Below are 23,871 nucleotides of genomic sequence, written 5' to 3' on the forward strand. Positions count from 1 at the left end.
AGAGCCCCAAAGACCCCCAGAGTGACCAAAGGGTCCCCAAGCTGACCTCGAGATGTTCTGTGGGTTCCCCACATCGTCCTAAAGACCCCCAGTGACCAAAGGAGCCCCAAGGTGACCTCAAGGAAATGTTCTATGGGTTCCCCACATTGTCCGAAAGACCCCCAGAGTGACCCCAGGGTCCCCAAGGTGACCTCAAGGAGATTTCTATGGGGTCTCCACATCGTCCTAAAGACCCCCAGTGACCAAAGGAGCCCCAAAGTGACCTCAAGGAGATTTCTATGGGGTCTCCACATTGCCCTAAAGACCCCCAGAGTGACCAAAGGGTCCCCAAGCTGACCCCAAGACCTCCTGGAGATGTTCTATGGGTTCCCCATGTCACCCTCCAGACCCCCAGAATGACCCCAGGGTCCCCAAGACCTCTTGGAGCTCTCCCCTATGGGTTCCCCACATCGTCCTCCAGAACCCCAGAGCGACCAAAGGGTCCCCAAGCTGACCCCAAGACCTCCTGGAGATGTTCTATGGGTTCCCCACATTGTCCTACAGACCCCCAGTGACCAAAGGAGCCCCAAGGTGACCTCAAGGAGATGTTCTATGGGGTCTCCACATTGCCCTAAAGACCCCCTGAGTGACCCCAGGGTCCCCAAGCTGACCTCAAGGAGATTTCTATGGGGTCTCCATGCTGTCCTAAAGACCCTCAGAGTGACCAAAGGGTCCCCAAGATGACCTCCAGACCTCAAGGAGATGTTCTATGGGTTCCCCACGTCATCCTACAGACCCCCAGAGTGACCCCAGGGTCCCCAAGACCTCTTGGAGCTCTCCGATGGGTTCCCCACATCGTCCTCCAGAACCCCAGAGCGACCAAAGGGTCCCCAAGCTGACCCCAAGACCTCCTGGAGATGTTCTATGGGTTCCCCACATTGTCCTACAGACCCCCAGTGACCAAAGGATCCCCAAGGTGACCTCAAGGAGATGTTCTGTGGGGTCTCCACATTGCCCTAAAGACCCCCAGAGTGACCCCAGGGTCCCCAAGGTGACCTCAAGGAGATTTCTATGGGGTCTCCATGCTGTCCTAAAGACCCCCTGAGTGACCCTAGGGTCCCCAAGCTGACCTCAAGGAGATTTCTATGGGGTCTCCATGCTGTCCTAAAGACCCCCTGAGTGACCCTAGGGTCCCCAAGCTGACCTCAAGATTTCTATGGGGTCTCCATGCTGTCCTAAAGACCCTCAGAGTGACCAAAGGGTCCCCAAGATGACCTCCAGACCTCTTGGAGATGTTCTGTGGGTTCCCCACATCGTCCTACAGACCCCCAGTGACCAAAGGGTCCCAAGGTGACCTCAAGGAGATGTTCTATGGGGTCTCCACATCGTCCAAAAAACCCCCAGAGTGACCCCAGGGTCCCCAAGCTGACCCCGAGACCTCTCGGAGCTCTCCTATGGGTTCCCCACGCCGTCCTCCAGACCCCGCCGGCGCCCGCGGGCTTCCCAAGGAGAACCCGCAGGGAGCCCCCACCCCATCCCCACATCCCCCTACCCCGACGGGGGTCCCGCTGGGGGTCCCGCTGGGGGTCCCGCCGGGGGTCCCGCCGGCGCCGTGCCCCCCCAGCCCTCCAGGTACCTGGCGAAGAGCCCCTTGGCGCGGCGCAGCACGCGGGGCAGCTGGTGGCGGCGCACCAGGCGGTCGAAGTGCATGGCCACCTCGTTGTAGTCGCCGGCCCGCGCCATCACGGCCTCGCGCTGCTCCAGCAGCATGGCCAGGCACACGAAGAGCAGGAACGGGTTGCCCTGGCCCAGCTCCTCCGGCGGCGGCAGCGGGGCCCCGTCGTCCTCCACCGTCACCTCCTCGTCCGAGGAGGACGAGCACGAGGAGCACGAGGAGGAGCACGAGGAGGAGGAGGAGGAAGGCTCTTCCCAAGCCCAACGGCCGCCCCAAGGGTCTTCGGGGGTGGTTGGGTCGTTGGGGGTGGTCTTGGGGTCATCGTGGTCGTGCTTGGGGTCATCGTGGCCCTCCTTGGGGTCCTTGTGGCCTTCTCTGAGGTTGTGTGCCTCTCCCAGATTGTGTGCTTCTCCAAGGTTGCCACGTCCTTCTCCAGGGTCATCGTGTCCTCCTTTGGGGTCATCACCTCTCATCCCAGGGTCACCACGTCCTTCTCTTGGGTCGTGTCCCTCTTTGGGGTCACCAAATCCTTCTCTGGGGTCATCTCGTCCCTCTTTGGGGTCTTCTTCTGCCTCTGGGGGGGACTTGGGGCCATTGAGGGTCCCACCAGCCCCTCTGGGGTCTTGGCTGAGCTCTTCAGGGTCCTCTCCGACCCTCTCTGGGGTTCTGGGGGGTTCTTGTCCCTCCCTAGGGACGCTGTGACCTTGGCGGGTCCCCCCGGAGCCCTGGGGGTCCCCCCCAGCCCCCCAGCAGAGGCTGTGGGGTCTCTGCTCCATCTCCAGGGCGTCGGTGCCTTCCTCCACCTTCCTGGGGCCACCTGGCTCCGAGTCCTTGGAGCCCTCGGGGGCTTCTCCAGCGCCCCTGGGGGGTCTCCTCTGGGGGCTCTTGGGACCTTTGGGGACATGGCTGGAGCTCCTGGGACCCTCCTGGCCGTCCCCGAGACCCTCGAGGACGTCACCAGAGCTCCTGGGACCCTCCTGGGTGGCCTTGGGACGCTCTGGGCCATCGCTGGAACCTTTGAGGCCACCACTGGAGCTCTTGGCACTGTCAGGGACATCTCCAGAGCTCTGGGCACCCTCAGGGCCATTGCTGGCAGCCTCGAGACCCCCGAGACCACCCCCAGAACCCTCCGGGACCCCTCCAGCACCGCCTCGTCCATCCTCCTCCTCCTCCTCCTCCTTCCTCCTCCTCCTCCTCCTGCGGGGCGGCCGCGGCCGCAGCCCCCGGCGCTCCCTCAGCCCGCGCCGAGCCCGGCGGGCGCCCAGGGGGGCTCCGAGCAGCGGGACCCCCTCGGGGGGCGGCGGCGGCGCCGGGGGCAGCGAGCTCCAGGTGATCTCCAGCACCCTGAGCGCGTCCTCGAAGGCGAACTCGCGCTTCAGCTCCAGCAGCAGCCAGCGGTAGCAGAACAGGAGGTCGTGGGCGCCGCGCGCCGCCAGGAAGGCCCAGAACGGGGGGTCGGCGCGCCGCAGCAGCCGCCGCAGGTGGCAGAAGGCCCGGGCCAGCCCGCGGCCGCCCGGGCGGAAGCGCGGGGCCAGGCGGCGCATCAGCGAGCAGAAGCACAGGAAGGCCTGCGCCTCGTCGTCCAGCACGGCCAGCAGCGGCGCCGCCACGTCCGACATGCCCTGGCAGTAGGAGAGGCGCGGGTGGCCCAGCGCGAAGGTGGTCAGCAGCGCCTGCAGCGCCGCCAGGTGCGGGTGGCCCTCCTCGGGGCCGCCGAAGTAGGGGTGGGCGCGGTCGGTGCGCACCACGTCCTTGCGCACGGCCGCCGCCACCTGCGCCAGCTCGGCCGGCGCGGCGCGGGCGGCCAGCGCCGCCTTCAGCGAGGAGTACTCGGCCGCCTTGAGCCGCAGGTGCGACAGGCGCTCCTGGCCCGTCAGGCCCGCCGGGAAGACGTTGAGCAGGTAACGCCACACCACCTGCGCGGGGAGCGGGGGGGGGGCCGGGTCAGGGGTGTGAGGGTGCCCGGAGTGGGGCTGGGGGTGTCGGGGGTGGGGTCAGGGAACGCTCGGGTGGTGGTCGGGACGGGGTAGGAGCATCCCCAGGTGTGGCTGGGGCGGCATCGGGAGCCGCCAGGTGTCATTCAGGTAAGAGGAGAAGGCCCAAGGTGTGACTGAGGTGGGATCAGAACCTTCCCATGCACCCCCCCGGGTGTGCCCCAGGTGTGACCACACTCCCCAGATGTCTCTCAGGTGTGTCCCAGGTGTGATCACACCCCCCCAGGTGTGTCCCAGATGTGTCCCAGGTGTGATCACACCCCCCAGGTGTGTCCCAAGTGTCTCCCAGGTGTGTCCCAGGTGTGATCACACACCCCAGGTACATCCCAGATGTGTCCCAGGTGTGTCCCACGTGTAATCACACCCCCCAGGTGTGTCCCAGGTGTGCCCCAGGTGTGCCCCCACCCCCCAGATGTGTCCCAGGTGTCTCTCAGGTGTGCCCCAGGTGTGACCACACTCGCCAGGTGTATCCCAGGTGTGTCCCAGGTGTGACCCCACCCCCCAAGTGTGTCCCAGGTGTGTCCCAGGTGTGACCCCACCCCCCAGCTGTGTCCCAGCTGTGTCCCAGGGGGCTCTGGGCTCTCACCTTGCGCAGGCCGGGCTCGACGCCGCCGTGGAAGACGTGCAGCCGCAGGTCCTGGGGCCGCAGCAGGCGCCCACCTGGGCCCAGGTACGACCTGAGGTCGGCGTCGCTCAGGGGGGCGCAGGGCGGGGGTGGGGGAGGGGGCGGGGACACTGCCGGGGTCCCCTCGGGCCACGCCAGGGCCGCCTGTGCCCGCGCCAGCGTCCGGCCAACCTGCGGGAACGGCACTGGTGGCACTGGGAGGGCACCGGGAGGGGGTTGGGAGGAAACTGGAAGAGGACTGGGAGCACTGGGAGGGCACTGGGAGAGGATTGGGAGGGGTCTGGGAGCACTGGCAGTCACCAGGAGGGAACTGGGAGTCACCAGGAGGGAACTGGGAGGACTGGGATTCAGCACAAGGCTGACAAATGGAACTGCAGATTACTGGGAGAGAACTGGAACTAAACTGGGAGAGAACTGGGGGTTACTGGACGTGACTGGGAGAGAACCGCGAGAGCACTTAGAGGGGACTGGGGGTCACTGGGAGGGGGCAGGGAAGGGGCAGGGAGCACTGGGACGTCACTGGGATGCCCAAGAGAGCAGCACGAGCTCTCTGTGAGCTCCTGGCAGGGTGAGGCACCCCAGTGTGACCCACCTGTGCCAGGTGTGCCTCACCTGTGCCAGCAGGGCCTGGGTGAAGGGCAGGGCTGCTGCCAGCAGCGAGCGGCGCTCGGGGACCGGCTCGGCCGCCGCCACCTCCCGTGGGCTGATGATGTCCCAGTCCTCCAGCAGCGGGCCTGGGGACAGCGCACCTGAGCCACAGGTACCTCACACACACCTGAGCCACAGGTACCTCACACACACCTGAGCCACAGGTACCTCACACACCTGAGCCACAGGTACCTCACACACACCTGAGCCACAGGTACCTCACACCTGAGCCACAGGTACCTGTGAACCCTCTGACCTCTCCTCACACACCTGGCACCCTCCCCCGGGCACCCAGCACCTCCTGACACCCACCCCAGACCCCCAAGTGTCCCAGGTGTGTGGCCCCCCCCCCCCCACTCAGGTACATCCCAGGTGTGTCCCAGGTATGTCTGTGAGTATCCCCAACATGCCTCAGGTGTGTTTTCTCCCCACCAGGTGTATCCCAGCTGTGTCACTCACTGTCGGGGGGGTTCCTGACGTCCAGGCGCAGCCTCAGGGTGGGCCGGGCGCAGGTGAAGGCGTTGGCCAGGTCACCATCGCTCAGCAGAGGCACAAAGGTGTCCTGGCCCTGCCCGTCCCGCGCCGCGAAGCTCAGGGCGAAGCTTTTCTTCCTGACAGAAAACAGGTGGGGTCACCTGGATGGTCTGGGGGGGGGTCCCAGGTGGGGAAACCGAGGGGGCCCCACTCACCCCTGCAGGTCGAAGGCCCGGGCCAGGATGTGCTGCAGCACGTCCAGCGACGTGATCTGCGGGTCCACGGCGAACGAGCGGAACTCGGGCGGCTGCTGCCCCTCGCTCTTCTGCGGGGACAGCGTCAGGGGGTCCCGGAGGGTCCCGGTTGGTTCCAGGGGGTCCCGGAGCCCCCCCGGCCCCTCACGACGGCCCCAAGATGGCGGCGCTACCCGTCACCGTGGCAACGCCGCGCACCCACCACGACGCTGATTGGCCGCCAGGCCCCACGTGACCAAATAGGCGGGAAACTTTCCCGCCGGCGCCACACCCTCCGGCGGCAACACCGTGGCCACGCCTCCCCCCGAGCTGATTGGCTGCAGGCGGCCACGTGACCCGCGCGACACCCCCGAGTAGCCCCGCCCACGCTCTCCGACGCCGCGACCGCGCCCACGCCAAGCCCCGCCCACCCAAGGCCCCGCCCCTTACCTTGACGCGCACGCGCACAACCTCGCACTCCTCCTCCAGCGCGGCCACGCCCCCCGCGCCGGTACCGCCCCCCGGAGAGGCCCCGCCCCCCGCCGCCGCCGCCATCTTGGGGCGGGGTCTCGGAGGGGCTCGGGGTGGGGGGGGGGGTTGGGGGGGTTTTTGGGGGGAGTTTCGCCGCCGCCGCCGCCCCCCCCAAGCCGGGGAAGCGGGGGGGCTGCTGTTACGTCACCGTGCTGACGTCACGCCGCGCCCCCCCGGTCGGACGGCGCGGGGCTGTGGGGGGGGATCCGGAGCCGCAGCGCGCCCGTGCCCGTCCGGCGGCCGCGGCCGCGGCAACAACATCCGGGGCAGCGCGCGGAAGTGACGTCACGGGGGCGGGTCCGCTGGGCGGGACCCCAGTGACGTCATAGCGTCCCTCGCGGCGCAGCGAAATGACGTCACAGGCAGCGCTTCACATCGGGTTTATTGAGGGGGGAGGGGGGCGCATGCGGGACCCCCTTAAACGGGCAACGCCAGAGTGGGGACCACGTCCTCCTTAAAGGGGAAACGCCAAGGCGGGGACCGTCCCCGGTCTTAAAGGGGCAACGACCGAAGCGGGTGCGTCCCGTCTTAAAGGGGCAGCGCCCTCCGGGGGCCGCCTTAAAGGGGCAACGCCAGGCAGGGAACCGTTCCGCCTTCAAAGGGCGATGCCAGCGGGGCCCACGCCGTTGTTAAAGGAGCAACGACCCCCCCGCAGCAGCGGCCCGGCCGGGGGGCGGAGCCTGCAGGGGCGAGGCCCCGCCCACGAGGAGAAGCCCCTCCCCTCAGGGGGGTCCCGGGGGGGCCGCTTGTTCCTTCCTGAGCTGCGCCAGCTCCTGGGACAGCGACTCCAGGTCCTGGGAAAGGGGGGCAATGAGGGGGGGGGGCAGCAGCCACGCCTCCTGCCCGAGGCCACGCCCTCCGAGCGGCCACACCCTCGTCCTGGCCACGCCCACACACCATTAAAGCGCAGTGACGTCACACACTAAGCCACGCCCCCGAGCCACACCCTTTAAACCGCGAGTCACACCCCTCATAAGCCACGCCCCCCGGCTTTAGCCACGCCCCCTTAGAGCGCCCCACCCTGGGCTGGCCCCGCCCCCTCACCTGAGCCAGGTGCAGGTTCTTGGTCAGCTGCTCCTCCAGGAGGTTCTGCAGCTTCTTGTTCATCTCCCGCAGCCCCTCCTCGGGTGGGCCCGGCCCGCGCCGCGGGGGCCCCGCGGGAACCGCCGCCTCTGGGGGCACACGGGCACAGGTGAGAGGGGGCAGGGGGCACAGGGGAGAGGGGACAGGGGCACAGGGGAGAGGGGACAGGGGCACAGGGGACAGGGGCACAGGGGCACAGGGGAGAGGGGACAGGGGGCACAGGTGAGGGGACAGGTGAGAGGGGACGGGGCACAGGTGAGAGGGGACACAGGGAGAGGTGAGAGGGGACACGGGGATAGGGGAGAGGGGATGGGGGGACAGGGGAGAGGGGGCACAGGGACAGGGGAGAGGAGACACAGGGACAGGGGACACGGGGACAGGGGACATGGGGAGAGGGGACACACGGGGACAGGGGAGAGGGGACACGGGGACAGGGGACACGGGGACAGGGGGACAGGGGAGGGGGGAGAGGGGGCACAGGTGAGAGGGGACACAGGGACAGGAGAGGGGACAGGGGAGGGGGGACACAGGGACAGGGGAGAGGGGACACAGGGACAGGAGAGGGGACACAGGGACAGGAGAGGGGACAGGGGAGGGGGGACAGGGGAGAGGGGACAGGGGAGACTGGGACGGATGAGAGAGAACAGGTAAGACTGGGACAGGTGAGAGGGGACGGGGGACAGGTGAGAGACAACCCAAGTGTGTGGGGACAGGTGGGACACCGGCTGAAGGGGCACACGGCTGGGACAGGTGGGGGCACAGATGAGGGGACAGGTGAGGGGACAGGTGAGGGGACAGGTGAGGGGACAGGTGAGGGCAGGGAGGAGGGGGCTGGCAGGGGTGCCCGCGGTGCCCGCGGTGCCCTCACCGGTGCGGCTGTCGCGCACGAAGCTCTGGATGATGGCGCTCTTCCTGCACAGGTCCTCGGCCATGGAGGCGCTCGACACCTCCAGGTGCCTCACCTGGGCGGGGAGAGGGGAGGTGCCAGGTGAGCCCCGCCCCGGCGCCCGCCCCGCCCCTCCCAGTCCCTCCCAGTGCTCCCAGTACCTTCTCCTCCAGCAGCCAGCGCTCCTGCTGGCTCTGGGCCAGGCGCTGGAACAGCTCGGCCACCTCTGCCGGGGACAGGCCCCCCCCGCCCGGGACCCCCCCGGCGCTGCCGCCCCCGGGGCTGCCCGAGCCCGACTGGGGGAGGGGCGGGGGGGAGGAGAGGGGGGGCGTGGTCAGACCCCCAGGCCACGCCCACCAAAGCTCCACCCCCTCCAGGGGGTTCATTCATAAGGGGGAGGGGCCAAATGGCCACGCCCACCACAAGCCACACCCCCACTGTGCCCCAAGGAGGCCACACCCACCCAAGCCACGCCCTCAAAGCCACGCCCCTAATTAATTATGGCTGGAGAAGGCCACACTGTAATTAATTATGCCCCAATTAAGCCACACCTCCAAAGCCACACCCCTAATTATGCCCCAATTAAGCCACACCCCCCAAAGCCACACCCCTAATTGATTACGGCTGGAGAAAGCCCCACTGTAATTAATTATGCCCCAATTAAGCCACACCCCCAAAGCCACACCCCTAATTAATTATGCCCCAATTAAGCCACACCCCTAATTAATTATGGCTGGAGAAAGCCACACTGTAATTAATCATGCCCCAATTAAGCCACACCCCAAAAGCCACACCCCTGTTTCAGTATAGCTGAATTAAGCCACACCATAATTAATTACGCCCCAATTGTGGTGTGTAACCACAAGGGGGTTACACACCGAGGCCACACCCCTAATTAAAACCCACCTAGCCACACCCCCAAATTATTCATGCCCTAACGAACCCACACCCTAATTAAACCACGCCCTCTTCACATCACAACGGCAGGGCCACACCCTCTTAGGCCACGCCCACAAAGCCCCACCCCAGTTTAACCCCAACCATGCCCCATTAAGCCACGCCCACAAAGCCCCACCCATTGAACCCAACCACGCCCCATTAAACCACGCCCACAAAGCCCCACCCCCAGTTTAACCCCAACCACACCCCATTAAGCCACGCCCACAAAGCCCCACCCCCAGTTTAACCCCTACCACACCCTTAGGCCACGCCCACAAAGCCCCACCCATTTAACCCAACCACGCCCCATTAAGCCACGCCCACGAAGCCCCACCCCAGTTTAACCCCACAACCACACCCCATTAGGCCACGCCCACAAAGCCCCACCCATTTAACCCAACCACACCCTTAGGCCATGCCCACAAAGCCCCACCCCCAGTTTAACCCCAACCACACCCCATTAAGCCACGCCCACAAAGCCCCACCCCCCAGGTGGCACCGCCCACCCAAGCCACGCCCCCTCGCCGAGGCCACGCCCACCTTGGTGCTGCCGGGGGCGGAGCCGTCGCGGCCCAGCGAGGACACGGAGCTGCTGTCCCCGCCCGGGCCCCGCCCCGGGGAGCCCCCGTCCAGCCCCAGCTCCTCCAGCCCTGCGAGGGACCCCAAAATCCCCTCAGGGATACCCCAAAATCCACTCAGGGACCTCAAAATCCACTCAGGGACCCCAAAATCCACCCAAGGGACCTCAAAATCCACTCAGGGACCCCAAAATCCACTCAGGGACCCCAAAATCCCATCAGGGACCCCAAAATCCCATCAGGGACCCCAAAATCCCGTCGGGGAGCCCAAAATTCCATCAGGGACCTCAAAATCCCATCAGGGACCCCAAAATCCACCCAAGGGACCTCAAAATCCACTCAGGGACCCCAAAATCCACTCAGGGACCCCAAAATCCCATCAGGGACCTCAAAATCCCATCAGGGACCCCAAAATCCCGTCGGGGAGCCCAAAATTCCATCAGGGACCTCAAAATCCCATCAGGGACCCCAAAATCCACCCAAGGGACCTCAAAATCCACTCAGGGACCCCAAAATCCACTCAGGGACCCCAAAATCCCATCAGGGACCTCAAAATCCCATCAGGGACCCCAAAATCCCGTCGGGGAGCCCAAAATTCCATCAGGGACCTCAAAATCCCATCAGGGACCCCAAAATGCCATCGGGGAGCCCAAAATCCCACCGGGGACCTCAAAATCCCATTGGGGAGCCCAAAATCCCATCAGGGACCCCAAAATCCCATCAAGGACCCCAAAATGCCGTCAGGGACCCCAAAATCCCCTCAGGGACCCCAAAATGCCATCGGGGAGCCCAAAATCCCATCGGGGACCTCAAAATCCACCTGGGGACCCCAAAATCCACCCGGGCAGCCCCAAAATCCCATCAGGGACCCCAAAATCCCGTCAGGGACCTCAAAATCCCATCACGGACCCCAAAATCCACCCGGGCAGCCCCAAAATCCCATCAGGGACCCCAAAATCCACCTGGGGACCCCCAAAATCCACCCACGGATCCCCAAACCCCCCCCCCCCCCCCATCCTCAAACACCCCAAACCCAGCCGAGGACCCCTCGACTTTCAGCACCCCCTCCCCACCACCAATCATTTTGGGGAAACTCCCATTAATTTGGGGACCCCCCCCGTTGATTTTGAGAACCCCCCATTAATTTTGGGGCCCCCCCCCATTAATTTTGAGACACCCCCATTAATTTTGGGACACCCCCCGTTAATTTTGGGACCCCCCCCCATTAATTTTGAGAACCCCCCCGTTAATTTTGAGAACCCCCCATTAATTTTGGGGGCTCCCCCGTTAATTTTGGGACCCCCCCCGTTAATTTTTGGACCCTCCCATTAATTTTGAGACCCTCCCGTTAATTTTGGGACACCCCTCGTTAATTTTGGGGCCCTCCCATTAGAGACCCCCTCATTAATTTTGGGACCCCCCCCCGTTAATTTTGAGACCCCCTCGTTAATTTTGGGACCCCCCCCGTTAATTTTGGGACCCCCCCCCATTAATTCTGGGGCCCCCCCATTAATTTTGAGACACTCCCATTAATTTTGAGAGCCCCACCATTAATTTTGAGAGCCCCCCCCCCCCCATTAATTTTGAGACCCCCTCATTAATTTTGGGACCCCCCTCATTAATTTTGGGGCCCCCCCCCGTTAATTTTGGGACCCCCCCTGACCCGAGCGGGCCCTGCTGGGCACCAGCAGCTCCTGCAGCCGCTCCTGCAGCCGCTCCCCCCGGCGCCGCTCCAGCTGCAGCTGCCGCCGCAGGTCCTTCAGCTGGGGGGGGGAAAAGGAGGAGGATTTTGGGGGGTGGGGGGCTCTGGGGACCCCCCAAATTTTTGGGGAGGGGGTCCTCGAAACCCTCAGAGCGTCCCCGAAGCCCCCCCGGGGTCGCTCACGGCGGCGCTGCCTTTCTTCTCCAGGATGCGCTGCCCGTCCCGCACGTCCTTCAGCTCCTGGGGGGGGTTTGGGGGGGGGTTAGGGGATTTTGGGGGGTCCTGAGGGGGATTTGGGGGCGGGTTAGGGGATTTTGGGGGGTCCTGAGGGGGATTTGGGGGGGGGTTAGGGGATTTTGGGGGGTTTTGGGGGGTCCTGAGGGGAATTGGGGGGGGGGGTTAGGGGATTTTGGGGGGTTTTGGGGGGTCCTGAGGGGAATTGGGGGGGGGGTTAGGGGATTTTGGGGGGTTTTGGGGGGTCCTGAGGGGGATTTGGGGGGGTCCTTCAGCTCCTGGGGGGGTTTGGGGGGGGTTTAGGGGATTTTGGGGGGTCTTGGGTAATTTGGGGGATTTTGGGGGGGTCTTGGGGGGGCCTGAGGGGGATTTGGGGGGGGTTTAGGGGATTTTGGGGGGTTTTGGGGGGATTTTGGGGTGGTTTGGGGGGTCCTGAGGGGGATTTGGGGGAGGTCCTTCAGCTCCTGGGGGGGTTTGGTGGGGGTTTTAGGGGGTTTTGGGGGGATTTTGGGGGGGTCTTGGGGGATCCTGAGGGGGATTTGGGGGGGTTTTAGGGGATTTTGGGCGGTCTTGGGTAATTTGGGGGAGTCTTGGGGGGTCCTGAGGGGGATCTGGGGGTCCTTCAGCTCCTGGGGGGGGGTTTGGGGGGGGTTTAGGGGATTTTGGGGGGTTTTGGGGGATTCTGGGGAACTTGGGGGGGTCTTGGGGGGTCCTGAGGGGAGTTTTAGGGGATTTTGGGGTGGTTTGGGGGGGGGTTTTAGGGGATTTGGGGGGGTCCTTCAGCTCCTGGGGGGGGTTGGGGGGGGGGTTTAGGGGATTTTGGGGAGTCTTGGGGGATTTTGGGGTGGTTTGAGGGGTCCTGAGGGGGATTTGGGGGGGTTTTAGGGGATCTGGGGGGGGTCTTGGGGGGTTTTGGGGGAGTCTTGGGGGGTCCTGAGGGGGATTTGGGGGGGGTCCTTCAGCTCCTGGGGGGCGGAGGGGTCCCTGGGGAGGTTTTTTGGTGGGGAGGGGGTCCCCAGGGCTGTTTTGGGGCAGTTTTGGGGCCGTTTTGGGGCAGTTTGGGGCCGTTTGGGGCCATTGAAGACAGTTTGGGGCCGTTTTGGGGTGTTTTGGGGCAGTTTTGGGCCGTTTTGGGGCAGTTTTGTTGCACTTTGGGGCCGTTTTGGGGCAGTTTTGGGGCCATTTGGGGCAGTTTGGGGCAGTTTGGGGCAGATTTGGGGCAGTTATGGCAGGTTTTGGGCAGTTTGGGGCCATTTTGGGGCAGTTTGGGGCAGTTTGGGGCAGTTTTGGGGCAGTTTTGGGGCAGTTTGGGGCCATTTTGGAGCAGGTTTGGGGTAGTTTTGGGGCAGTTTTGGGGTGTTTTGGGGCGGTTTGGGACAGTTTTGGGGCCGTTTTGGGGCAGTTTTGGGCCGTTTGGGGCCCTTTGGGGCAGTTTTGGGCAGGTTTGGGGCGGTTTTGGGGCAGTTTGGGGCAGTTTTGGGGCAGTTTGGGGTCGTTTTGGGGCAGTTTTGGGGTCACACCTGTCTCAGGGCGCGTCCCTCGGCCTCGTGCAGCTCCCGCAGCCGCTGCTCCTCCCCCAGCGCCGCCCGCAGCCGCCCCAGCTCCGCCTGGGGGGGACACAGGGGACCCTTGGGGACACTCGGGGCCGTTTTAGGACATTTGGGGGCGTTTGAGGGGTCCCGGCACCACCCCGAGGTCCCCCCGACCCAGGCGACACCGATGGGGACGGGAATTGTGATATCCCCCCTCTGAAACCACCCAAAATGCTCCAAACCCCCCCCCAAAAATCCCCCAAAACCTCCCCCAAAAATCCCCCCCAATATCCCCCCCAAAACCTTCCAAAACTCCCCCAAAAATCCCCTAAAACCTCCCAAAATCCCCCAAAAATCCCCCCCAAAAATCCCCTAAAACCTCCCAAAATCCCCCAAACCCCCCAAATCCCCCAAAAATCCCCCAAAGCTCCCCCCAAAAATCCCCCAAAACCTCCCAAAATCCCCCAAAAATCCCCCCCAAAAATCCCCTAAAACCTCCCAAAATCTTCCCAAAATCCCCCCCAAAAATCCCCTAAAACCTCCCAAAATCCCCCAACCCCCCCCAAAAATCCCCCAAAACTTCCCAAAATCCCCCCCAAAAATCCCCTAAAACCTCCCAAAATCCCCCAAACCCCCTCCAAAATCCCCAAAAATCCCCCAAACCCCCCTCCAAAAATCCCCAAAATCCCCCAAACCCCCCCAAAAATCCCCCAAACCCCCCCAAAATCCCCCAACCCCCCTCCAAAATCCCCCAAAATCCCCCAAACCCCCCCAAAAATCCCCCAAAACCTCCCAAAATCCCCCACCCCCCCAAAATCCCCTAAAACCTCCCAAAATCCCCCACACCCCCTCCAAAATCCCCAAAAATCCCCCAAACCCCCCTCTAAAAATCCCCAAAATCCCCCAACCCCCCTCCAAAACCCCCCAAAATCCCCCAAACCCCCCCAAAATCCCCTAAAACCTCCCAAAATCCCCCAAAACCTCCCAAAATCCCCCAAACCATCCTCAAAAATCCCCCAAAACCTCCCAAACCCCCCCCAAAAATCCCCAAAAACCTCCCAAAATCCCCCAACCCCCCCCCCCAAAATCCCCCCCAAACCCCTCTGACCTCGAGTTCCCCCCGCTGCTGCTCCTGCTCCTCCCGCAGCCGCTCCTGGGGGGGGCACAGGGGGGAGTTTTGGGGGGTCCCCGATGCCGGGGCTGGGGGGTGGGGGGGGGGACAGACCCCAAAGGTGGGGAGGGGTCCCTGGGGGGGTCCCTGGGGGGTCCCTGGGGGTCACCTGGGCGGCCTCGGCCTCGTGCAGGCGCTGGCGCAGCTCGTCCCGCTCACCTGAGCACACCTGGGGGGCACCGAAGGTGTTTGGGGGGGGGTCAGGAGACCCCCAAATCCTCCCTGGGGACCCCAAAAACCCCCCCTGGGAGCTCCCCAAATCTTCCCCCCCCCCCCCCCCCCCCCCCAGGGACACTCAAACACCACCCCAAAACCCCACAAATCCCTCCTGGACACCCCCCCCAGGAGCCCCCCAGGATTTCCCCAAATCCCCCCCCCCCCCAGGAACCCCAAACCCTTCCAGGACCCCCAAACCCTTCCAGAGCCCCCAACTCTGCCCCCAATTTCCCCCCCCCCCACCCCAGACTCCTCCAAACCCCTCCAACCACCCCCGATGCCCCCCTGAGGAGACCCCAAACCCCTCAGGGACCCCCCCAAATCCCCCCTAAACCCCTCAGGGACCCCCTCAAACCCCCCAGCCCCCTCTGGGACCCTCCCCCAAATTACTCCCAGCCCTGAGGAGACCCCAAATCCCCCCAAACCCCTTGGGGACCCCCCCAATCCCCCCCAGATCCCTTGGGTACCCCCCAGACTCCCCCAGCCCCCTCAGGGACCCCCCCAAACCCCTTGGGGACCCCCCCCCAAACCCCTCAGGGGACCCCCTCAAACTCCCCCAGAGCCCTCGGGGTCCCCCCCAAACCCCTCAGGAAACCCCCCCAGCCCCCTCAGGGACCCCCTCAAGCCCCCCCAGACCCTTCAGGGACCCCCCCAAACCCCTCAGGAAACCCCCCCAGCCCCCTCAGGGACCCCCTCAAGCACCCCGAGATCCCTCAGGGACCCCCCCCAAACCCCTCAGGGACCCCCTCAAGCCCCCCCTAAACCCTCAGGAAACCCCCCAGCCCCCTCAGGGACCCCCCCAGCCCCCTCAGCCCCCTCAGGGACCCCCTCAAGCACCCCTAGATCCCTCAGGGACCCCCTCAAACCCCTCAGGGAACCCCCCCCAGCCCCCTCAGGGACCCCCTCAAGCACCCCCAAACCCCTCAGGGAACCCCCCCAGCCACCTCAGCCCCCTCAGGGACCCCCCAAACCACTCAAGGACCCCTCCGGCCCCCTCAGGGACCCCCTCAAGCCCCCCCAAACCCCTCAGGGACCCCCTCAAGCCCCCCCAGACCCTTCAGGGACCCCCCCAGCCCCCCTCAGGGAACCCCCCCAGCCCCCCCAGCCCCCTCAGGGGACCCCCCCAGACCCCCAGACCCCTCAGGGACCCCCCCAGACCCCTCAGGGACCCCCCCTGAGCCCCCCCAGCCCCCAGCCCCACCTGCAGCTGGCTCCGGCTGTCCCGCAGCTCCCGGGCCTGGGTCTCGCTCAGCTCCCGCAGCCCCCCCTGGGCCTGCCCCAAAAACACCGTGGGGGGGCTGGGGGGGCCCTATAGGGGCTCTATGGGGGGGTGAGGGGTCCCTGTGGGGCCCTACGGGGGCTCTATGGGGGGTGAGGGATCCCTATGGAGCCCTATAGGGGCCCTATGGGGGGTGGGGGGGGGTCCCCTATGGGGCTCTATGGGGGGGTCCCCTATGGGGCTCTATGGGGGGGTGGGGGGTCCCTATGGGGCCCTATAGGGGCTCTATAGGGAGTGGGGGGTCCCTATGGGGCACTATGGGGTCCCATGGGGTTTTATAGGGTCTGTGGGGTTCTACAGGGCCCCGTGGTTTCTATGGGGTTCTGTAGGGTCCCGTGGGTTTCTATGGGGTTCTATAGGGTCCACGCGGTGCCTATGGGGTTCTATAGGGTCCCGTGGGGTTCCATAGGGTCCCGTGGGGTTCCATAGGGCCCCGTGGGGCTCCATAGGGTCTGTGGGGTGCCTATGGGGTTCCATAGGGTCAGTGGGGTTCTATGGGGATCTATAGGGTCCCGTGGGATTCCATAGGGTCCCGTGGGGTTCCATAGGGTCTGTGGGGTGTCTATGGGGTTCCATAGGGTCAGTGGGGTTCTATGGGGATCTATAGGGTCCCGTGGGATTCCATAGGGTCCCGTGGGGTTCCATAGGGTCTGTGGGGTGCCTATGGGGTTCCATAGGGCCCCGTGGGGTTCCATAGGGTCCCCGGACCTGCGTGGCCGCCTCCAGCTCCTGCTGCAGCCGCCGGGCCCCGCGCCCGCAGCTCCCGCGCCTCCGAGTCCCAGCGGGCCCGGAGCCCCTCGGCCTCCGACCTGGGGAGGGGGCACGGCATGGGACCCCCCCAAAACCAACCTGGGACCCCCAAAACCAACCTGGGACCCTCAAAACCAACCTGGGACCCCCAAAACCCCACCTGGGACCCCCCCCCCCGGGTCAGAGACCCCCCCCAAAAACCCACCTGGGACCCCCCTAAAAACCCACCTGGGGCCCCCAAAACCCACCTGGGACCCCCCCTGGGTCAGAGAGACCCCCCCCAAAAACCCACCTGGGACCCCCCCTAAAAACCCACCTGGGACCCCCCCCCCCGGGTCAGAGACCCCCCCAAAAACCCACCTGGAACCCCCAAAAACCCACCTGGGACCCCCAAAACCCACCTGGGGCCCCCAAAACCCACCTGGGACCCCCCCTGGTCAGAGGACCCCCCCCAAAAACCCACCTGGGACCCCCCTAAAAACCCACCTGGGACCCCCCCCCCGGGTCAGAGACCTCCCCCAAAACCCACCTGGAACCCCCAAAAACCCACCTGGAACCCCCAAAACCCACCTGGGGCCCCCAAAACCCACCTGGGACCCCCCCTCCGGGTCAGAGACCCCCCCAAAAACCCACCTGGGACCCCCAAAACCCACCTAGGACCTCCCCCCCAGTCAGAGACCCCCCCCAAATCCACCTGGGACCTCCTGGAGACCCCCCCAAAACCCACACGGGACAACCTCAAGTCCACCTGAGACCTCCCCAAAATCCCCCTGAGACCCCCCCCGGGTGAGGGACCGCCCCCCCCAAATCCAGTCAGGACCCCAAAATTCCCCTGGGACCCCAAAAAGTCCCCAAGGACCCCCCCAAATTCCCTCCATGGGTCCCCAAAATCCCCTCTGAGACCCCCCAAAACTCTGTCTGGGACCCCCAAAATCCCCCAGACCCCCCAAAAATCCCCCAGACCCCCCCCCACCCGCTCTCCCGGAGCAGCGTCTCCTTCTCCTCCTGCAGGCGGAGAAAACTGGGAAAAACCAGGGGAAAACGGGCAAAAATGAGGGAAAAAAGGGGAAGCAAAGGTGGGAAATGGGGAGAAAATGGGGGAAAAAAGGGGAAAATGGGGGAAATGGGGGGGAAAATGGGGGGAAAAGGGGAAAAAGGGGGGAAAATGGGGGAAAATGGGGAAAAGGGGGAAAAGGGAGGAAAAAGGGGGAAAAGGGGGGGAAATGGGAAGAAATGGGGGGAAATGGGGGGAAAATGGGGGAAAAAGGGGAGAAAAAGGGGGAAAAAGGGGGGGAAAAAAGGAGGGAAAATGGGGAGGAAATGGGGGAAATGGGGAAAAAAGGGGGGAAAATGGGGAGGAAATGGGGGAAAATGGGGGAAAATGGGGGAAAATGGGGGGGAAAATGGAGGGGAAATGGGGAAAATGAGGGAAAAAGGGGGGATAAAAGTAAATAATGGAGGAAAATCGGCAAAAAAATTATGGAAACTGCAGCTCCCCCCCCCCCCAATCCCCCCAAAATGTTCCCGAAATTCTCACCTTTCCCGCTGTTCCCGCAGCTCCTCCGTCAGCTGGGGGGGAAATTTGGGGTGGGGGCATCACTTGGATCCCCCCAAATCCCAAAAGGAGCCCCCACTTCCTCCCCCCAGGACCCAAATCCCCTCTTGAAGCCCCCAAAATCCCCCCCTGGGATCCCCCAAATCCCCCCTGGAGACCCCAAATCTCAAAAGGAACCCCCCCTTAATCTTCCCCCCAGGACCCAAATTGTCCTCAAATCCCTCCCAGGTGACCCAAATTCCCCCCCTGGACCCCCCAAATTCCCCCCTCAGGAGCCCCCAAATCCAAAAGGAGCCCCCCAAATCTCCCCTGGACCCCTAAATTTCCCGCCCTCCCCCCAAAACCCCCAAATCCTCCCCCAGGAGACCCCAAAACCCCCCCCTCCCCCCCCCAATTCTCCCTCCCCCCCTCACCTTGGCCACCTCCTCCTGCAGCTGGGCCACCTCTGCCTGCAAGAGACCCCCGTGAGACCCCTCCCCCCCAAAAACTCCACCTCCCCCCCTCCCCAAACCCCCCCAAATCCCCCAATTATCAATCCCTTTAAATCCCAAATTCCCCCCAAAATCTCCTCCTCACAGCCCCCCCCAAACCCCCAAAAGGAGCCCAAAATCCCCCCCCAAAAAATCCCCCAAACCCCCCCCCCAGACCCTCCCCAATTTATTCCCCTCCCCAAATTCCCCCCCAGACCCTTTTAAACCCCCCCCAAAAACCCCCCCAAAAAAACCTCCCAGAGCCCCCCAAATCCCCCCCAGATCCCCCCTACCTGGGCAGGGGGTGGTGGGGGGTCCCTGAGGGGGGCGTCCCCCCCTCCCCCCTCCTCCTTCTCTGGCTGTGGTTTTTGGGGGGGCTCTGGGGGTGCTGTGGGGGGAGGGGTATCAGAGAACCCCCCAAAATTCATCTGGGGGGGCCCCAAAACCACCCCCCCCGCCCCCCCAGACCTTTGGGACCCCAAATTCCTCCCCCCAGGGACCCTCTCAGACCCCCCCTCCCCCCAAAGCCACAGGGATCCCCCCCAAAAATCCCCCCAAATTCTCAGAGACCCCCCCTGACCCCCCCAAATCACCAGGGACCCTCCCAAACTCACCCCAAAATCCCCCCAAATTCTCAAATCCAGCCCCCCCACCCCCCAAAAACCCTCCAGGAGCCCCCCCAAATTCTCAGAGCTCCCCCCAAACATCCAGGACCCCCAAACCCCCCCCCCCAAGACCCCCCTCACCTTCAGGGGGGGCCCCCCCATCCCCTTGGGCCCCATCCTGGGGGGGCTGGGCCGAGCTCGGGGGGGGCTCAGGGGGGTCCCCAGGGGGGTCTCGGGGGGCTCCCCCTGCTCCCCCCCCCTGCAGCCGCCGATTCTCCTCCTCGAGCCCCTCGATCTGGGCACAGAGCTGGGACCCCCCCCCCCAAGGTCAGAGACCCCCAAAATCGACCCCAAAATATCCCTGGGACCCCCCCAAAAAACACCTGGGACCCCCCCCAGGTCAAGAGACCCCCGAAATTGACCCCAAAATATCCCTGGGACCCCCCCCAAAATAACCCCAAAACATTCCTAGGATCTCCCTGGCTCAGGGACCTCCAAAATCAACCCCAAATTACTCCTGGGACCCCCCCAAAACCACCTGGGGACCCCCCCCCCACCTCCCCCGGGTCAGAGCCCCCCAAAATCCACCCCCAAAACACCCCTGGGACCCCAAAATAACCCCAGGGACCCTCTGGGGACCCCAAAATGACCTCAGGAGACCCAGACCCCAAAAGTGACACCGAGGACCCCCAAAATGACCCCAAAAATAATCCCAGGGACCCCCAAAATGACCCTGCAGAACCCCAAAACGACTCCAGAGGACCCCCCCCCTCCAAGGACCCCCCCAAAAATGACCTCAGAGAAGCCCCAGAGCCCCCCCAAAGAATCCCTGGGATGCTCCCGGTGGCTTTGGGACCCCCCCAAAATGAGACCCTTCGGGGTGGCTGTGGGGACTGGAGGGGGTTGGGGGTCCCGGGGGGGGGATTTTGGGGGGGCTTGGGGGGGTTTTTGGGGGTCCCACCTTGGCCAGTTCCCGCAGCAAGGTGCTGTTCTGGAGCCGGAAATCGTCCTCTTGGCTCTGCAGCTTCCCCTGCAGCATCCGGGTCTCCCCCAGCAGCGCCTCCACCTCCTGGGCACCCCCAAAAATGGGATGGGAACCCCCAAAAGTGAACCCAGAGACCCCAAAAATGGGATAGAACCCCCCCAAAATGGGATAGAACCCGCCCAAAATGAGATAGAACCCCCCCAAAATGGGATAGAACCCACCCAAAATGAGATAGAACCCCCCCAAAATGGGGTAGAAAACCCCAAAATGGGATAGAAGCCCCTCAAAATACCCCTGAACCAACCCTGACACCCCCAAAACACCCCCAGGGACCCCCCCTGCAGCATCCGGGTCTCCCCCAGCAGCGCCTCCACCTCCTGGGCACCCCCAAAAATGGGATGGGAACCCCCAAAAATGAACCCACAGACCCCAAAAATGGGATAGAACCCCCCCCCCAAAATGGGATAGAACCCCCCAAAATGGGATAGAACCCGCCCAAAATGAGATAGAACCCCCCCAAAATGGGATAGAACCCGCCCAAAATGAGATAGAACCCCCCCAAAATGGGGTAGAAAACCCCAAAATGGGATAGAAGCCCCTCAAAATACTCCTGAACCAACCCTGACACCCCCAAAACACCCCCAGGGACCCCCCCTGCAGCATCCGGGTCTCCCCCAGCAGCGCCTCCACCTCCTGGGGACCCCAAAAATGGGATGGGAACCCCCAAAAGTGAACCCAGAGACCCCAAAAATGGGATAGAACCCCCCCCAAAATGGGATAGAACCCCCCCAAAATGAGATAGAACCCCCCCAAAATGGGGTAGAAAACCCCAAAATGGGATAGAAGCCCCTCAAAATACTCCTGAACCAACCCTGACACCCCCAAAACACCCCCAGGGACCCCCCCTGCAGCATCCGGGTCTCCCCCAGCAGCGCCTCCACCTCCTGGGCACCCCCAAAAATGGGATGGGAACCCCCAAAAATGAACCCAGAGACCCCAAAAATGGGATAGAACCCCCCCAAAATGGGATAGAACCCACCCAAAATGAGATAGAACCCCCCCAAAATGGGATAGAACCCGCCCAAAATGAGATAGAACCCCCCCAAAATGGGGTAGAAAACCCCAAAATGGGATAGAACCCCCCCAAAATGGGATAGAACCCACCCCAAAATGAGATAGAACCCCCCAAAATACCCCTGAACCAACCCAGAGACCCCCAAAATATCCCAAAACCTCCCCAGGGATCCCCCAAAATGAACCCGGGGATGCTCCCAGTACCAACAGGGACCCCCAAAATCCCCCCCAGCACCCCCAGAGACCCCCAAGAGCCCCCCCCAGGACCCACCTGGGCCTTCTTGCTCTTACTGAGGGCCTGGAAAAGAAGGGGAGGGGTCACAAAGGGGTTTGGGGGGGCTCGGGGGGGGTCTCAGGGGCTCTGAGGGGGATTTGGGGGGTCTCAGGAGGTCACAGGTGGAGATGGGGGGGGTCACAGGGGGGTGCTGGGGGGGATTTGGGGGTCCTGAGGGGGGTCATGAGGGGGATTTCGGGATCTCTGAGAGGGATTTGGGGGGTTTTTTGGGGGGGGCACGGGGGGGGTCATGAAGGGGATTTGGGGGTCTCTGAGGGGGATTTGGGGGTCCTGGGGGGGTCGTGAGGGGGATTTGGGGTTTTTTGGGGGGCGGGGTCATGGGGGGGTCATGAGGGGGATTTGGGGATCTCTGAGGGGGATTTGGGGCTCCTGGGGGGGGGGTCACAAGGGGGGTCAGGAGGGGGACTTGGGGTTTTTTTGGGGGGGGTCATGCGGGGGTCATGAGAGCGATTTGGGGTTTTTTTTGGGTGGGGGGTCACAGGGGGGTCATGAGGGGGATTTGGGGTTGTTTTTTGGGGGGGGGGGTGGGGGTGTCACCCTCACCTTGTTGGCCTTGGCCAGGTCCCTGTCCAGCGTCTGCACCCGCTGCCGCAGCCCCGACAGCTCTGGGGGGATCACAACCGTGAGGGAGGGGGGGGGGCTGCCGGGACCCCTCCCCGGCCCTTCGGGACCCCCCCAGGGACCCCCCCAAGCCCCCCCCCCGGCCGTACCGGCGCCGTTCTTGCGCAGCTCATCCGACAGCCGATAGTTCTCGGTGCGCAGCTCCAGCAGCTGCGCCTGGGGGGGATCGGGGGGACTTTAGAGGGGCAAAGAGACCCCCGAGATCCCCTCGAGACCCCCCCAAACCTCCCCGAGACTCCTCAAAACCCCCCCAATTCCCTATAACCCCCCCCCCCAGGATCTCCCAGCCGCCCTGAGGAAGCCCTGCCCCAACTCCTCTGGGATCCCCCCACGCCCCCCCGACCCTCCCAGACCACCGGGATACTCCGGGACCCTCCCCAGACCACTCCCGACAACCCCACAAGCCCCCCCGAACCTCCCCCAGGACCCTCCCCTGAGACTCCTCCGGGGCTCCCAGGCCCTTCTCGAGCTCCCCCAGTCCCCCCAGGATCCCCATGAGACCCCCCCCGAGCACGACCCCTCCCGGGACCCCCCAGAGCCGCCCCCAGGACTGCCCCAGGCCCCCAAAGCCCCCAGGACCCCCCCAAGTCCTCCCCAAGCACCCCCGAACTCCTCCACAGCTCCCCCCCGTCCCCCTTATGATCCCCCATGACCCTCCCACGACCCCTCTCAGGCTCCGCAGAGCCCCTGGGCCCCCCCAGCCCCCTCCCCGAGCCCCCCGGGACCCCCGGGCCGCACCTGCATCCTCTGGAACTCCTCGGCCGACAGGGCCTGCGCCATCTTGGCGCGCGGGACCCCCCCCGCGGGAGGGGGCGGAAGTGGCCGCTCTGCCCCGGCGCGGGGTCATAGAGACGCCAAGGCACTGCCGGGTAGAGGATCATAGAGTTCGGGCCTCCCCGCCGGCCAGAGCGGCGCGGCGAGCATCGAGCTCAGTCCTCCGCGCCGGCCAGAGAGGCCGGAGGATCATAGAGTTGGCTTCTCCCCGCCGAGACCATGGAGAGCGCCAGGGCTGCACAAACCCTTCTCCCCCCGCTGTGTCGGGGGGTCCTGAGGGTCCCGGGAGGGGGTCCTGGGCTGTGTCCCCACTCCCAGAGGGACCACGGGGACCCCCTGGGGCCTCAGATCCAATAGGGGCTGTAGAGACACCCCCGCCCCCCTCGTTCTGTGGGGCCTCAGGGACACCACTTGTCCGCTCACGGGCTCCGTTTCCCCCTCAGCTGCCCTCAAACCCTTCACAGGTGACATTTCCACCCTCATCCCCTTTATGGGTGCCATTTGTCCCCTCATGGGCTCCGTTTTGCCTTTGCACCCCCTCACGGGCTCTGTTTCCCCCTCAGTTGCCCTCAAACGCCTCACAGGTGACATTTGAACTCTCATCACCCTCAGGGACACCATTTGTCCCCTCACGGGCTCTGTTTCCCCCTCAGCTGCCTTCAAACCCCTCACAGGCACCATTTCCACCCTCATCCCCTTCATGGGCTCCATTTCCCCCTCAGCAGCCCCTCAAACCCCTCACAGGCACCATTTCCACCCTCATCCCCTTTATGGGTGTCATTTGTCCCCTCACGGGCTCTGTTTTACCTTTGCACCCCCTCACGGGCTCCGTTTCCCCCTCAGTTGCCCTCAGAACCCTCACAGGTGACATTTCCACCCTCATCCCCCTCATAGGGTCCATTTGTCCTCTCATGGGCTCCATTTCGCCTTTCCACCCCTCACAGGCACCATTTCCACCCTCAT

General features: G+C 64.3%; 2 protein-coding genes across 2 annotated transcripts; both read right to left on the reverse strand.

Moving 5' to 3' along the window:
- Window positions 1–1,527: 1,527 nt before the first annotated feature.
- TBC1D25 (TBC1 domain family member 25) lies at window positions 1,528–6,183 on the reverse strand. The gene is made up of 6 exons (XM_068999074.1): window positions 6,079–6,183; window positions 5,611–5,720; window positions 5,381–5,532; window positions 4,886–5,007; window positions 4,235–4,444; window positions 1,528–3,570 (listed from the first exon to the last, which is right to left on the reverse strand). Exons 1-6 carry the CDS (start codon window positions 6,181–6,183, stop codon window positions 1,528–1,530), a joined length of 2,742 nt encoding a protein of 913 aa, XP_068855175.1.
- Window positions 6,184–6,524: 341 nt separating this feature from the next.
- Window positions 6,525–22,947, reverse strand: LOC138101205 (GRIP1-associated protein 1-like). Its single transcript, XM_068999070.1, is given in 23 exon segments — window positions 6,525–6,953; window positions 7,204–7,331; window positions 8,111–8,204; window positions 8,290–8,424; window positions 9,608–9,717; window positions 11,309–11,408; window positions 11,531–11,587; window positions 13,102–13,188; window positions 14,222–14,266; window positions 14,394–14,453; window positions 15,702–15,773; window positions 16,488–16,575; window positions 16,577–16,588; window positions 17,503–17,550; window positions 18,067–18,098; window positions 18,498–18,533; window positions 18,848–18,942; window positions 19,301–19,466; window positions 20,121–20,228; window positions 21,490–21,516; window positions 22,057–22,118; window positions 22,224–22,290; window positions 22,873–22,947. Coding segments are annotated over 23 exon segments (1,743 nt in total). The 5' UTR covers window positions 22,915–22,947; the 3' UTR covers window positions 6,525–6,881.
- Between the last annotated feature and the right edge of the window lie 924 nt (window positions 22,948–23,871).

Source organism: Aphelocoma coerulescens, unplaced genomic scaffold (genome assembly GCF_041296385.1).
Source record: "Aphelocoma coerulescens isolate FSJ_1873_10779 unplaced genomic scaffold, UR_Acoe_1.0 HiC_scaffold_211, whole genome shotgun sequence".
In the NCBI taxonomy this organism is placed as follows: domain Eukaryota; kingdom Metazoa; phylum Chordata; class Aves; order Passeriformes; family Corvidae; genus Aphelocoma; species Aphelocoma coerulescens.